We start from the raw sequence: 15,336 nt of genomic DNA, 5'->3' as shown, positions 1-15,336 counted from the left end.
CACTGTACATCTTTGAAAAGCATTAGTGGAGCCTCCTTCACAACCAACGAGAACGCAGCAAGTGGTTTCTGGATGGCAAGTCAACAACAAAACACTTGTCTTTTCCGGCAGCCATTGAGCAGCACACGCAGGAGACGAACCAGGCTTCGCTGGGGTTGCTAGGTAACGTGACTCAACCAAACGGGGACTTTTGAAACGGCTCGTTTTCCAGACACCAAACCAAATGCCAAAATAAATAAATAAATAAAAATTTGCTGGATAGTGTTTTTAGAAACAGCTGAAGCCCAAATGGAAGAATAAAAACATGCAAAATGTGAATTTTGCATCATAGGCCCGAAATTAAGCTTAGATTTATTGTGGTGTTACCAGAGGAGTGTAAAAGATGCAACCCTTTTCCTGCAGTCAGGAGTCAAACCGAGAATCCCTGTAGCAAATTATTTATTTTACAAATCATTGACTCAGAAAGAATGAATGAATATGACAACTAGTTTATACATTCAGTTTGCCTTTATAAAGCACACTGAATACCTTTAACGTTCTCACAGTATTTTAACTGAATCCAATTTGAGGTTAGAATTTCACAATATATTTCCGCTACGACACACTTTCTATAAATAAAGATATAAAAAGTTTCTATATTCAGAGTAAAATGTGCATCCGTTTACCACGTCTCTAATTATAGAGGTAGATGATCCAGTTGAACGTATTCGGTTGATACAACGGAGGGAAAAGCACACATATAACACTGGATGTCTTTTCCCCTCTTGCCGTTGCACATTCCTCTAACTCAACCACAAAAAAAATAAATAAAAAAATTAAAGCCAATTACAGTGCGTCGTCTCCGTCCTGGAAGGGTCAGCTCCACCCCGCTGGCACATTACTGCCGGGACACACCACAGACGTCTTGTGTGTGGTCTGTGTGTACAGTAAGTGCAGAGCTACAGCCTATTTCTGAATTCAGACCTCAAAAATGTCTCCGTGTGCCTCGAGTTGCTATTTTTGCGAGTCCTTGTGTGATTTAGTTTGTGGGTGGGGAGTCCCTCACTGAAGGGGCCAGCGAGGCAGGCGGGCGGGCGAACAGCGTTTTGATGTCAGCCAGGTTTCATATGGATTTGATCGACTGGGAAATAATTGTACGCTGCAGAAAAATCTGTGAGGATCTGAAGGTATGAGAGGTAAAACGTAACTAGATCTTTGGACTAGATCATAACTAGATCATCAGGAAGAACCAGAATACCCAACGAGTTTGTAAATGTTCTTCCAAAATATTCTCATTCAGATTTTTTTTTTCCTCGCCCTTGTTTTCATCTTTCTGTCTCCATATTCTGCAACCTGCCAGACAAACTGCCGCAGAAAGAGACAGTCTGAGTAATGTCAGGACGTTTGGACCAACGGGGGGGGAGCTTACTTGGCCTTGGCAACTAGCAGCGCGTCGTTGAAGAGGAAGAGGTGTCTCTCCTGGGTCTGCAGGCCCGTCTTAAGCTGCGCCTGGACGTGACCCAGGAACAGGCGGCCGAGGCATTCGGCCAGGAAGGCCTGGACAAGAGGACACGACTCGGGGTTGACCGGCATCATGCAGCTTTCCCTGGAGGGACGAAAGGAAGAAGAAAGAAGGCACAAAATGAAGCTCACCGCCGATCACCAAAGTACTGACTGAGCTTCGTGATGAGTTTGGAGACATGAAAGACGATATGTTTAGTGAAACAGTGCATTTCAGCTAAAATTCCCCTCAACAACTGGGGGAATAATGGAGAACAACAAAACCATGAGGATCAAATTTGTTTAAGGAGGTACAGTTGCTTGTAAAAAATTCTTATAAACTTTGTTGTTTTTTTTACTTTGGGTCATATTCTGAGTGCACAAGTCGATGTCGTCTATTGGCAGAGGTGGGCAGAGTAAGAGTACGAGTACGACTGGGTTTATATATTTTTTACTCAAGTAAAAGTAACTGTCCAAAAAGGTATCCAAGAGCGAAAAAGAATCTGATGGGAACGTTTGGTTTAATGTTTAAATATGATGTAATCAAAGAGACAAAAATGCAAAGTTATGTACAGATTTTGGTATGTTAAAAACTAAAATGAAAAATAGTAAAAAAATTTAAAAAAAGAAGAAGAAAAGAACAGATCAAGGCAGCACATTTCCAAATAAGAAAAAAGAAAAGAAAACAACTTATGAAATATTTGCAGTCAGTAAAGCACATAAACTGGATGTTAAAACAGGATGAAGCTCAGCAGGTATAAAATAATAATATAACAAAGCTTGTGCACAAACAAGAAGTCTAAGCAGTACGAGTAGCAAAAATAGCACTCAAGTAAAAGTAACGTATAGTAAAACTATGCCAACGAGGACATTTTTTCTAAAAAGTTATACAAGTAAATGTAACTGAGTAAATGTAACTAGTTACTACCCGGCTCCAGTTATTGACATTTTATCAGTCTTATTAGATATTTTAAGCAGAATTTTGTTCTGGACTCTGGGCCACTCTAATACAGATATCTCTAGCAACATCACCCCGAGTCCCCACAGCATGATGCTGCCACCACCAACACGTTTCACTGCGCTATAGTCTTTTGAATGTAGGCCAAAGAGAACAGAGCTCCATATTCAAAAGTTTGGGTTAATAACCAGTGGGTATAATAATATTTGTGAGGCGCTTCAACTGAAATTAAAGGAAATAAGTTAACACACAATAATCAAAGGAGAATTTAGAATAACAATAGTTTCCTCTAACTACTTAATACTAAATCTGTGTCAGGTTAGAAGGAGAATTAAGATCATTTTTGTCAAGGTTAGCAATTAAATTAAATTAGTAGCCTTTACTCTTTTAATATGTTTTACCTCAATGACAATACTCCGGTATAAACGTGAAATAGGTCTGGCAAATTGTGAACCAGCAAAAGAAAAAGAAAATAAATCACCTAGATCAAAAATAACCCTGAAACATTTCCCAGTGAGCTTTATTCATAAAAAAAACACACACAAAAAAACTAAAAACAGAAAATCTCCTCAGCTCTGCTGTTTTCTCCGAAGTGCATCAACACCCGAGTTTTTTCCTCCAATTTCATTGACAGTATAATATAATGATCTGGCAGCGACCGCACAGCTAAAAACACGAACCCCGTGTAGCGGTGAACCAACGCTGGAAGGGACTGAAAGGGGATTAAATGTCTCAATAGCTCCTCCAAAATTAATGGAATGGAATTTTCGCCGCAATATTTCCTGATTTCTTGCTGCAAAATAAATGCTGGGGCTCGAACAAAGCCACAAATCATGAGCTGCGCTGCCTAAGCCAGCTGGAAAATGGGCTGCGCACGGTTTGTATGGCTTAAATGTGCATAACAACAGCTTTGGAGATGGAAATATTGAAGTTCCTGGCACTTTATAAAGCACCTATTAATTAAAAGGGCTTATAGTTTAAAATATATTTTTAAAAAAAAATCTTTTAAAAACTTGACTTTTATTCTCCTGTCAATACACTCCACTGTTAAAGGATATAAAAAGAAAGAACTTCTCTTTTAGAAGAAGAAAAAGGAAACAATTAGTGCGCTCCATCCTTTCCTGTTTATCCATCGCTCTCCGATAAAAACACTAAACTGTCCCCTTCCAGCCGCATTTACTATCTCTGTCTCTTTTATGTACACAAATGGGCACACGTTCTCTGCCCACAGGTCCACACCCTAGTATTAACAAAGCCTCTGCTGCTTGGAAAAAGAAAGCGCGCGTTATTAGTATTCTGGCAGGAAAGCGCCAAATGGTGGATCAGGCTTTGCTGAGGAGCCAAAGAAACTTGGACTCCCTCACAGAAACGTCCTACCAGCCTCATCAGACGAGTGTTTGGTTACATAATTAATTAACGAAGAAAAAAAAGGGGGGGAGGGGGACACGGTTATAGTGCTCTCTCCTCGTCTTTGTGCGTCTTCCAAATATAAATCTCAAAAAGTGGGGGCCGAGAGATTTCTGGTAAATTGAATTAATGTGATAAATTAAGCACAGGATTTTCAGACCCTCGTGTGGTGCAGATATAAAACTAGAGAATGAACTGTTGATACTATTCAAAGAGCTGCTCAGTCAAACAATAAAACTATGGAATTTATTTTTCTTTTTTTTGTTGCAAAATAAACTCCACACAGATGTGTTTAAGCCCCGGGTTTATCCCCAGAACAAATGTTTAAATGCCAATTTGTTTTGTTTGAGAGAAAGACTAGATAAACACAAGTTAATCCCCGACCACATCATGGACTTGTAGTTTCGTTGTCCAGGTGCTAAACTGACTTGCCTGGAGTCCAGATCTGATGCTCAAACAAAAACATTTATAAAAAGCAAGGCTTGGAAGTGGTTGCAACATGGTTTTCTTTGATTTTTTTTTTTTTCTGACACATCAAGAGGAAATGTCCCCTGTATCATGTTCTTTTCACTGCACTGCAACTATATTGTCAAATTTAGGACAGCTCTAATATTTAGGAGTTTTTACATCTGATAGTTTGGTAGACTCTGTTTGATTGGGGAACAAAACTGTAACTTTGGTTACATTTTGCTTTCACACTGCACTCTGTCAAATGTACCAAACTAATTGAAAAACCCTTTCACCCCCTCGCCAGAGGTGGCGCTGCACCACAAATTACTAAAGGAAACGACAAGAAAACCTCTGAAGACGACATGAGAGCAACTTCCTTCTCTCTTTGTGGTTTTCTTTCACAAAAAGGAAACCAAAACAGAGTGGCGTTTCTCTTTTGTCATTAAAAGACCGCATCCTATTTCTGTCCGCTAGCGCTCGACTCCATTTGGTTATATTTACCCAGAATGCCCAGTGCTGTAGTCCGCTTCCTGCTTTTGGAGCGGGCTACGGCCCGCTTGGCATTCACATATGCATTTGATTTGAACCGCACAAGAGTTCACTTCAACTGAACTGAGACTAAGGTTCTTAGGCAGACAAGAGTTCGCTTGTTAAGCCGACTGCACGTTCACACCTCCCCAAACAAACCGGACTTTTCAGGCAAACTTGAGTTCGATTAGAACGGGCTAAACGTGGCTGGCGTGAATGCAACGGTAAACTCTGTCCGTCATACAACATCCTGCATTTTGAAATATTCTCAGCTCTTTGGAAAAGTCACGGTTGAAGTAAGCTGCAATCTCCCAAATGTACAAGTAGAGACGACAAATACCCGGGTCAACGCACTCCTAAGACGTCCCGAGGAAACGTCAGCTGAAGTTATTTGTTAAAAGCAAACAAAAACTGCAACCAGAAAGCAGGAAAAATTAGGTTTCTTTATGAAGTGGGGCTGAGATAATGGATGCACCTCAGTTCCTGTAATCAGTCCAAATCTCAGAAACCCTCCAGTTAGCACACACACACAAACGCACATGAGCTAGCCCCGCTTTGTAAGCGCCCTTTCACTTCACTCTGCTCCCGCTAATAAAGACAACATCTTCCGTATTCACCGCACATCCCTCCCTCCCAAATGCCAGATTGACAGCCGAGCCACAGAGCTAATGTCTCCATTGTGCGTCATGTGATGTTGATAAATTTCATCCCCGCCCCGCCTGAACGTCCACACTCGTTTCTGCCGAAGCCCGGGCTCCGTGTGGAAGAAATGTTGACTTTTCAGAAACGCACAATAAGAGCACGCCAGCGCACAAAGGCTCGCACGACGCCGCATGCTAATCCCCGCGGGATGAATATTCAAGTGGCAAAAATGCGCATATAAAAAGGTTGATGGATTTTATCAGCGCGAGTCACAAAGTTGGACTCTGTCAAGTTGTGAAAGATTAAAAAGTAGGAACCCTTGCTCCTGAGTGAGACTCAGCGTTTGTCAGCGGAGAGATGGACTTTTTCTGTGATGAATGGAGAGCATTCACTCTGAGACACATCTGATTCACCTAAATCAGCTCAGGCCTCAGAGGCTGAACAGCCTGACGAAAACGAGAACCAACAAGTTTAAGACAAAGGCTACATTAAAAATCATACTGGTATTTTTATTTTTCTGCTTGTTATCTCACATTAACAGGAAATTTGAGTTTTGGTGGTAGACCAACTTTATCATCCTTTGTTGATCTAGAACGCACTGCATGTGACCACAGCTCGGTTAGCAACACCCTTCAGTGTGGAAGTTGCTAGAGTTCACCACTTTTAGTATCAGATTAGCTTCTGATGAAGTCAGGAGTAGGACAAAATGTATGCCTAAATAGTTATTTCCGTGGAGGCACATTGACCGTTTATCCAGGCAACAACAAAAAGCTAGGCTTTGATGGGTTAAAGGTAATTTCATTTCTTCGATGTGAGCCGTGGGCGCCAATTCGCACCAAATTTGGCGACATCTTATTGAACTAGTAAAGGATTGAATTATCACAGGGAGAGCTTGTCCGGATAACAGCAAAGCTGGATGTGCCATAGGTAAGTTTCTCCTTTTTAGAACTTTGTAGGTCAAGGATCTACAAGAATCCAGAAGAAAACTGCATTGTTGAAAAAAAATACAAATTAAAAAATAGGACAGAAAAAAAAGGAAGTTGTAGGTGAAACACCAGAAGCTGTGGCTGCCAGTATTACACCGTATAATTATGGGTACAACATTTTTTCTTCTTTCATGGTTAAATTGTCTTTGTTGGGGTTACAGTTAAAACATGAAAGTGTTTTAACTTAGGGAAAGTAACAGTATTTTTCCTAAAATGATTGTACAAGTGTAAAAATTACCGTTTTCACGAATTCATTTCACATTAAATCAACAATTTTACATTGTTTTATAGCTTACGGATTTTTTCATGTCACAACTTTACTGTTTATCACTTAAATATACAGATTTTTTATAGTATGATGTTTACAGTAAGGGATGCTAATAATGCTAATTGCTAATACACGATGTTTAAGACAGGATTATTTTGCTTTTCTTGACACTCACATAGTTTGATGCCTTTGTTATTATCAACACTGACAGCCTACAGCAGGCTGCCTAGTATGGAAATATTTTGGACATCGTTAACTACGGTTCTTGGAGACAAATCAAAAGTGGCATCAGCAGGTTAGACCTTCATCAAAAACTGGAAAAAGCAGTGCATCTAAAAACACACAAAAAAAAAAACCACCAGCTCAATCTTAGCCCTATTTTTTAAAGTCCAAGTGAAACACGAAAGACGCTGCTGGCCTGCCTCCACTTTATGCATATACTTGAAACCCTCCATTTTGCATGCCTCAGGTAACATGGTCCCTCCACTGCAGTAAGACATTACCAAAGCTGTCAAATAGTGAGCCCATCAAGAGAATATGGGGAGCCTTTCAGGAGGAAATGACACACTAATGTAACAGTCTGTCCCCCGCTGATAAGATCCCTGAAACAAACCTTGTGATCGCATTTGCTTGTCCGCCGGGACCGAATCCGACACCTTAACTTCCAACAAATATGATTATTTTTGGCCTCAGACCAACGCCAGCAAGGAACAAGTGAATGCATTGACGGACGCCGGCTGTAAGAGGAAGAACTGTCATTTTTGTTTGTTTTTTTTTTCTTCAATTTTCCAAGCAAACTTCACACTGACGGGTTGCATCACCAGTAGCCTGGTCTGGTTCTCCAGACGAGCAGCCGCTCACGGTGCAGCTTACGGGGCTCGAGGAGACAAAGAGCGTTTTGCTTGCAAAAGACGTCATTCGAGACAGACACACACCACCCTGCACCATCCAAATCCACGGTAGACGCTTTCCTTCATGGCTACTGTCAAACTCGATCACAGCCGCGGTGATTTAATACTGTTGACGACAGCCGCCATTATTTCCTTCTTGTCATTTTGACGTGACCGATCTTACTCTGCAACAGATAAATGCAAAAAGTATAAAGTCACCCCGCCAGATGGCAACAGATCCTGTACAGCTGAGGAAACTTTTTCACAATTCAAACCAGAAAATAATGCTTGTGTGTTTTTATCATATTGTTTATTGCAATAAAGTTACCATAATGAGTTTGATTCATCATTGTCTCAATAAATTCCTTTTATGATGTTTGAAACCCCCTAAAACTGATCATATTGTTTAGGTTGTTAGTTTTACTAACTTTTCTATAGAGAGTATCAATAAATTTGAAAATATGATTAAACGTCGTTACTATGTGCAGTGTGATGGTAACAAATCACACTTCTTAATCTGACTGGAGTCCTAAAGAAGCCAATTATAAATTGTGTGTTTTTCAAGAGCAGTGTTTACGTTTGTGAGGCTGTGATTGCTGTTTAATGCAGTCACAGTCAAACAGTTGGCTAAAAAAAATAACTACTGCTTATCGTTACTTTTGTTGATCTTACGATAGTACTACAAAATATTTAAGTCAATATTAACCCATTCTTACTTGTGCGTCTGTTCAAAAAGGGTTTTTTCAAATGTCGTCAACTTGCATCACAAATGTCTACGCATTTCATTGAAATTTTTACTGATAGGCTTTTGCTTCGAGTAGAAGCAAAATGACACATGGTTTTTCAGTTTTGCTGCAAATTTTGTTTTTAAAGTGAAAACTTTGGCACGCACCAGATTGCAAGTCATAATTTTTCATATTTTTACAATGCTGCCATCTTCCACCAATGCTGTGTACATTTAATTCCCTAAGGATGATGGAAGTAATCCTATGGTTTGTTTCCATAATCTTCCATAATTCCTTTGATGCATCTCTATCTCTGTTGGCAGATACGCAGCAGAGGGAGCCACTGTGGATATTTTGCAGATATACTGAAGAGAGTGGCATGCTTTAATGTTCAGCTAGCCTGACTCAATACTTTGTAAAACCAACTGGAAGTTTCTATGAGTCTTGCAATCTTTTCGAGGTCTGTCTCTACCAGATTTGAACATCTGGGGTCTGATTGGTCGAATCTGATCTGGCGCGATTGGATTATTTTGCTGAGGAGATTTGACCCTTCACCCCGGTTTCGGGTCTTTTGCAGCCTATAGCAGCTTTTCATGCAGGAATGTTGTGTTTTTAATAGCTGCATCTAAATTCCCCAACAACTCCAACCAGCTTCCAGAATCCCCACAGCATGATGGAGCCACCACCATGGGGAGGATGTTTGCAATGTGACCCATAGCATTTTGCATTCAGGTCAAAAAGTTCAAATTGGGACAAATTTGACCAGAGTACCTTCTTCCATATGTCTACTGTATCCAGTGAAAGGATTGTGACAAACTACTTTTTTGTGTTTTTACACTAGCTTTCATCTTGTCACTCTTCCATAAAGGCAAACTTGTGACGTCGGCTTCCTGGCCTTCACAGACCAGTCTTATTTACAGATATTAAATTACACTCAGGTGGACTTCAGTTACTAACCAGCTGGCCCTTATGTGGAGCTGATTGTACTTTATTTCAGCCATTGGCATCAGAGTAAAGAACGCACACAAGTGCGAACTTTTCTTTTCAGGTTTTCATTTATAAAACCACAACATCCTTTCCTTTCTACTTTACTTTTATGCACCACCTTGTGTTGGTCCGACACACTGAAGTTAGCGGTTGCACATGGCAAAAAGTGAAAACGAATACATGTGCGGAGCACCGTATATTTAAGTTTCCTCTTGGATTCCCACTTCCCAGTAAAACAAAAAAAATTCTAAACGCAGAGACGAACGAAACCAGAAATAGCTGCACTGTTACAGTATGAATGGCGCAAATGGTACATTTTCATTGCTCTCCCTCCCATCTCAGAGGGATTTACTCGCATAAAGAGCACATTGGTGATGCAATGATACTGAAGCCTCTGCCAAGAGCTGCTGGAAGCACTTATTTATCCGTTTCAACTGCATTTATGTGGCTTAAGGGTTCCAGTGCTTTTCTTTCCAAGGCACGCACAGGGTTAGACAAACCCAACAAAACAAACCAATTTATTACAAAAATTGGCTGTTTTGGCAAACGGCTGGAGCGTCGCGTCAACCGCAGCCAGGACTTCAACCTTCTGACGGTTACAGTCACAAACCTCAAGAAGTTGACCCGTCTCCCCAACGCTCAACCGGAGATAAATGAACACCTCCCTCCCGACAGCTCCTAATTTAATGTCAAAGGTTAAGAGTGACAGCGGAGAGAGTCAAGTCCTGGCTCCACATCCACTCTTATTTCTCACACACACACACACACCGTCAGGTCAGACTGGGACAGACTAAGCGGCTCTGTCATGCAGACTATTTGTCTTTCAGTCAATAGAGTTCCTTTCTCAACCTCTCACCACACCTGCCAACAGAATATGTCTCCCCAAATCTCTTTAACACACAAATCCTGCCCCAAGAGAACCGACCCATTTAACAGTGCAGGGAGTTTCCCCCTAAACCCTCTCCATCCCCTCCATCCCCACACACACATCGCTTCACACAGTCAAACCTGAACTCCATCCACAAACGCTAAAAACGGTTCACACCTGAGATACGGCCTGGCATTGACAGCATTTGACTGTAAAAAGGTTTTAAGAGACTGGAAGCAGATTGAGAGAGTAAGCCTGCCTCTAAAAACGGGCATCAACGAGAGTTAGCAGCAGTTTAGAAGCTAAACAAAGCCCTTCGTAAATAAACAATGCGGCCAAAGGGGATTGGAAGGGCTTATTTCTGACCCTGGTATAGGAAAAGGAAGGGATCTGAGTGATACGGTGAAGTGAGAGGTGGTGATGAAAAGACCGATAGCTCAGGGATAAGTAAGCAGTGAGTGAGTGAGTAAGCCTCCAAACTTTGAGATTTTACTCAAACTGGTGGTAAACATAATTCTTGAGCAAATATCTAAATCGTAGACTTAGCCATTCAAAACCACAATCTATCTCACTCAGATCAGCAAGCAAACAGCTTCCACTTTCACTCACCAGAGATCCAGGTTTTAAACCTCTGTTGATTTTATCCCAAGCCTCCAAGGCTCTATCCCCCCCCCAGTTTCTTTAATCTGTGCATTATCAGTCTCTCAAATCAGCGCTTAGTGTTTCCTGGGGAAAACTCAGTGACAAAAACAGGAAAGCTTTGTGAATCGGCTCAGCGACCGACTTGGCAAAATGCTTCACAGCAGTTGCGAAAACGCTCGGCGGACATCGGCGGAGGCACGCCTTAGCATTATGTAAAGTCAGAATCTTTAAAAAGAATCCACTGTTAGTGAAGGCATGAGGAGTCACAGTAAAACAGGCACGTGTTGTCATGGAGTAGAAGGGGGGAGGCGAACATTGGAGGAAAGGATTTTTCATTCAGTAGAGTTACACTTTCTAATCTGTTTGAAAGGTGTGTCATACTGGGAGTAAACGTCTACACATGCTAAGGAACTTAGAGCTAACTCAACTGCACCTTCATCCATCACATCATGCATTTTGCGGAGGACTCAGCCACGAATGTCCCAATCAGGATGTTTTTTTTGTTTTGTTTTTTGCCCCCGATGCCGAGCGGCGTCATTTAAGACGAGGAATTTGCCAATAAGGCCTGATAATTAACCTCAACGCCATGTTTGGTGAGAACCACACATGGTCTGAATTAGTTTTGTGATTGCGCGGCGTCTAAATCTGCTCCAAATAAAATTATTCCTGAGAGCGACAGATGTTTTGTTCCAGTTGGATTTTTTTTGTTGTTGTTGTTTTTTTCTCCGAAGAGTTTTTGCAGCTCTTCTAGTGGCTCGCACTTTTTGCACAGTAGGCAGACAGGAAGGAGGGTGGAAGACATGCGGCAAAGGTCGCCAGGACCGGGAGTCGAACCCGCGATGTCCGCGTCGAGGACCGAGGCCTCCAAACGTGGGGCGTGCTAACCCCCTGCGCCATCACAGCACGCCCCAGTTGGATTTTTTTTTTTTATATAGGTCAGGCTTAATATGCAGTGTTAAAACATGGGGGGTTAAGCTGAGTCAGTAAAGCTACAAGTATAATGTCCCGACAACAAGTTACCTGAAATGCAGTTAAGATTTACTGTGTTTCCCAAACAAACAGCTGCAGTCTTCAAAAACCTTCCATTACGATTGTTCTGTGTTGAGCAGTAAGTGGAAGTGCTAAGCTAGGCTAACACTCCCATGTTTCTCTGTTTTGGTGTAATAATTTTTTTTTTGCTCGTAACGCTAATCGTTTATTTCAGTCAGTTACAGCTAATCCTCTGCAAAAAAAAACTTATGGGAAAAGTTAATAAATATATTGCTTTGCTTTAAACGTCATACCATTTAACGACTAGTGTTTCAGCTGCTCTCTATGGATATTCGGGGGCCACCATGACATGGGAAAAGTGATGTTTTCCCATATCCGTTTAGTTATTTCAAGAAAATAACACACACAGCCTACAATCCAACTTAGCAAGCCGTCCACACAAAAATACGCCGCCGTCTTTTAAAAACATGTCACAGAAACACGACAAGAATGGACATCGGGAGCAGAGTTTCCTCAATGGAGTCGACTGGGATGCGATCGGGACGTCACCGGTTTCAGACCCTCTCTGATGGGAACACAGACAGGTGTGTATTGCAGATACCTGGAAGCGCTTCTCGATCTCGTAAGCGCTTTGCTGATGACCAGCGAGGGAGCCGACTGTCGCCTCTGGGCGAGGGTCTTCATCTTCTGAGGGGGCAGACAGAAAGAGCGACACAAAACATGAGTCAAAGCACATGCAGAGATAAAAGTTTGCATCTGTGCTTTCGGTTACATTCTGTGATGGTAAGGTTTGTAGGGCGGGGGACAGAAAGTCCACAGTCAGCACTCTGTGATGCTGTCTGATGGCTGGAAGTTGAGGATTTAAGAGAAAGGGGAGGAAGGGGGGAGGTTTGTGACTGACAGAAAAAGCAGAAGAGCCAGCAGCAGTGGAGAAGGGGAGGAGGAAATGACACAGACTAAAACATAAAAGTCACAGGGAGTGAAACAGTTTGCAGAGACTGTGGCACAATGTTTAAGATTCCTCAGAATTTGTTCTTAAGGTGGCTAATGGTGTACAGCCCGACATCCTCTCAGCTGTAACGACAATTAAACGGTAAACAAAATCACAATAAATCACTAACAGTGCAACATAAATTAAACATGACTCCGGAGCTCATTTTAACCCAGGACATTCCTGGAACATTCCTGTTTTAGCAGACTTACATGAGACATATAGGCCACTGTCACAAGAGTCCAACATAAAAATAAAAAAAGCACCATTGATGAGCATCACGGGACACCAGACTGAGTGCCTGCAGGGATAAATGGTTTAGCAGTCGCTTTTCTAGAACAAGCCAGCTCTCAGACATTTAGATCATTTTTAGACTTTATTCAGTTTCAGTTTCTGATTAGCTGTAAGCCACAGGCTGCTGCTGCGATCAGATGAGTCTAAACACAGACCACCAGTCATGTTTCCTTTTTCACAAAGTGCTCAGTTGACTCTTTTTTAAATTTTTTAAATTTTTTTTGCAAGAATCAAAACTGAAAGCACAACAGTCACTTCAAACATAACCTCTTGTTATTTCTGAATGCAATGAATGACTGGGAGGACACGTGTCGTAACTTTAGGGACGCAGATGGAGAGAGGAAGAGACTAATGAATAGCACCAATTTTTGTTTTTGTTTTTGCTGATAGACTGAAGAAGATGAAAAGGAAACCTGACATGCAAATGCAATTTTACACAACATCAGTTCAATGACACATCTTGCAACACATAATGAATATTTTTGAAGGAAACACAACAAAGGATATCTTGAGAGTCTCTGGAATCAGGTTAATCCTCAACTTTTCTTTCATGATTTATTGATCAGTAAAACCAAAATGAAGCAAACCAAGCCAAGACTTGAACTACCAAAAAACGTGGTTAAAGGACACAGTACTGCCAAGGGTGTAAAAACATAAAACCAATTCATATGGGTTACGTTCAAAGCAAAGAGAAGACGTACCAGTTAGAAAAGCTACACAAAACAATAGTCAAGTAATGCACATGACAGATTTTTGCATACATTTAACCTGTTTAGGTGAAACTTAGTAGATACCTGTTTTGCTTTAAAAAATGCTCTTTTAGAAAAAGAGCATTCTGCACATAGATGCAGTTACCAATTTTAAACACGCAAGCGAGGGGGGGCGCTGTTTACAACAAGTTCTCAAAGATTCTGCTACATCTGAGAGATATATCTACAATGACAATGGCTACTTCTATAGAAAAAAAAAACAAAACCCGGCTTAGAATTACAATTCAAAAATAATCTGTCAATTTTTATATATTAATATTTTTGCATATTGATATCATTGCTAAAATCGTTTTGTAGGACTTTCTTGGTTCAAGTTGGTTTTTTCTATCTAAACTATTTATTCCGTCTATAAATCCGCAAATAACCTAAAAAAAACAAACTTTAAAAAGCTTCCCAGGTGTTGGTTTTTTCTCATTATTGTACTCCTCACACAGACTCAATTAATGTTTCAACATTTCTTGAAAAAAATGAGAAATATCTTCTTTGAATTAAGCTCTAATAAAGTAAAAGCAGAGACATATTTAAAAAAAGACAACTTAAACGATTAGTAAATAATGACCTCCAAACATCTCGAATATTTAGATATTCGACATTTTTAGGTAAATATTAGAAAACAACATGTTCAGAAGGCATTTAAAAACCATTTCATGTTCAAATATATGATATATAGTTTTTACAGTATACGTTTTGGCACCCAAACTCTGTTTTTTTTTATAAACAAATGTTCCTTAACTGACCCTTAACAGAGGCCGAGTGTCACGAAGCGCACACCCGAAAAAGAGTCCGAGCTCCCCGTTACCTTCTTGTTGTCGGACAGCGGCTTGCCGTCACCCGTCAGAGAGTCGGACCGGTTCTGTCCCATGCTCCCCTGCTGCGGTGACATGCTTTCCATCAAGGCTGTGTACATCCACGGAGCCGAGCGCACCGGCGATATATTCCCATCATACGAGAAGTAAAGTCCACGGTTTACCCGCCAGAGAGGAGAGTGGGTGGAGGATCCATCACAGAGACGAAGAAGAAGGTCCAACAAAAGAGCCTGTGTGTGACTGAGGAGCCCGCGGAGCTCCTGACTCCGCTGGAGCGACGTTTGGTCTGAGCGCCTGTTCCACAGTCTCGCTCAATTCACTCAAACGGTTTGGAGAGTAAGCGAGCATCCGGTTGGTACTTTCAAATTAAAAGGGCTTTAAAGGCTCAAGTCCCAGCGTGCTTTGACGCATCTAGTCATAGACATGAATCCGCACCTGGTATCCACAAACTTATTTTGAGGAAGAAAATGGCGTCATTTTAAAACGCAGAACGGGGAGAGAGCTAGCTAGTTAGCTAGCTAGTGGCAGTTTAGTAGAACGCGCGCGCGCGCGCACCATGTGCAGACGGTGACGTTGTAGCTGGTTCGATTCCCGGTCTTGGCTTCCCCTTTTTCTCTCCTCCCAATTTCACTTTTCGATAAAGGTCGCTAGAGCT

At 41.3% G+C, this 15,336-nt stretch overlaps 1 protein-coding gene across 1 annotated transcript in view; it reads right to left on the bottom strand.

The window, feature by feature from the left end:
• arhgap20 (Rho GTPase activating protein 20) overlaps nt 1–14,984 on the bottom strand; it is a 38,772-nt gene extending 23,788 nt beyond the window's left edge. Inside the window, exons 1-3 of the mRNA XM_028023253.1 lie at nt 14,675–14,984; nt 12,422–12,507; nt 1,409–1,585 (exon numbers count right to left, since the gene is read on the bottom strand). Of these exons, the coding sequence (XP_027879054.1) occupies nt 1,409–1,585; nt 12,422–12,507; nt 14,675–14,782 (371 nt within the window). The 5' untranslated portion in view covers nt 14,783–14,984. The remainder of the gene's footprint in view (nt 1–1,408; nt 1,586–12,421; nt 12,508–14,674) is intronic.
• Nucleotides 14,985–15,336: the final 352 nt, after the last annotated feature.

This window comes from Xiphophorus couchianus, chromosome 7, assembly GCF_001444195.1.
Source record: "Xiphophorus couchianus chromosome 7, X_couchianus-1.0, whole genome shotgun sequence".
Lineage (NCBI taxonomy): Eukaryota > Metazoa > Chordata > Actinopteri > Cyprinodontiformes > Poeciliidae > Xiphophorus > Xiphophorus couchianus.
Note: the sequence above shows the minus strand (reverse complement) of the source record. Positions and strands in the feature narration are given on the sequence as shown.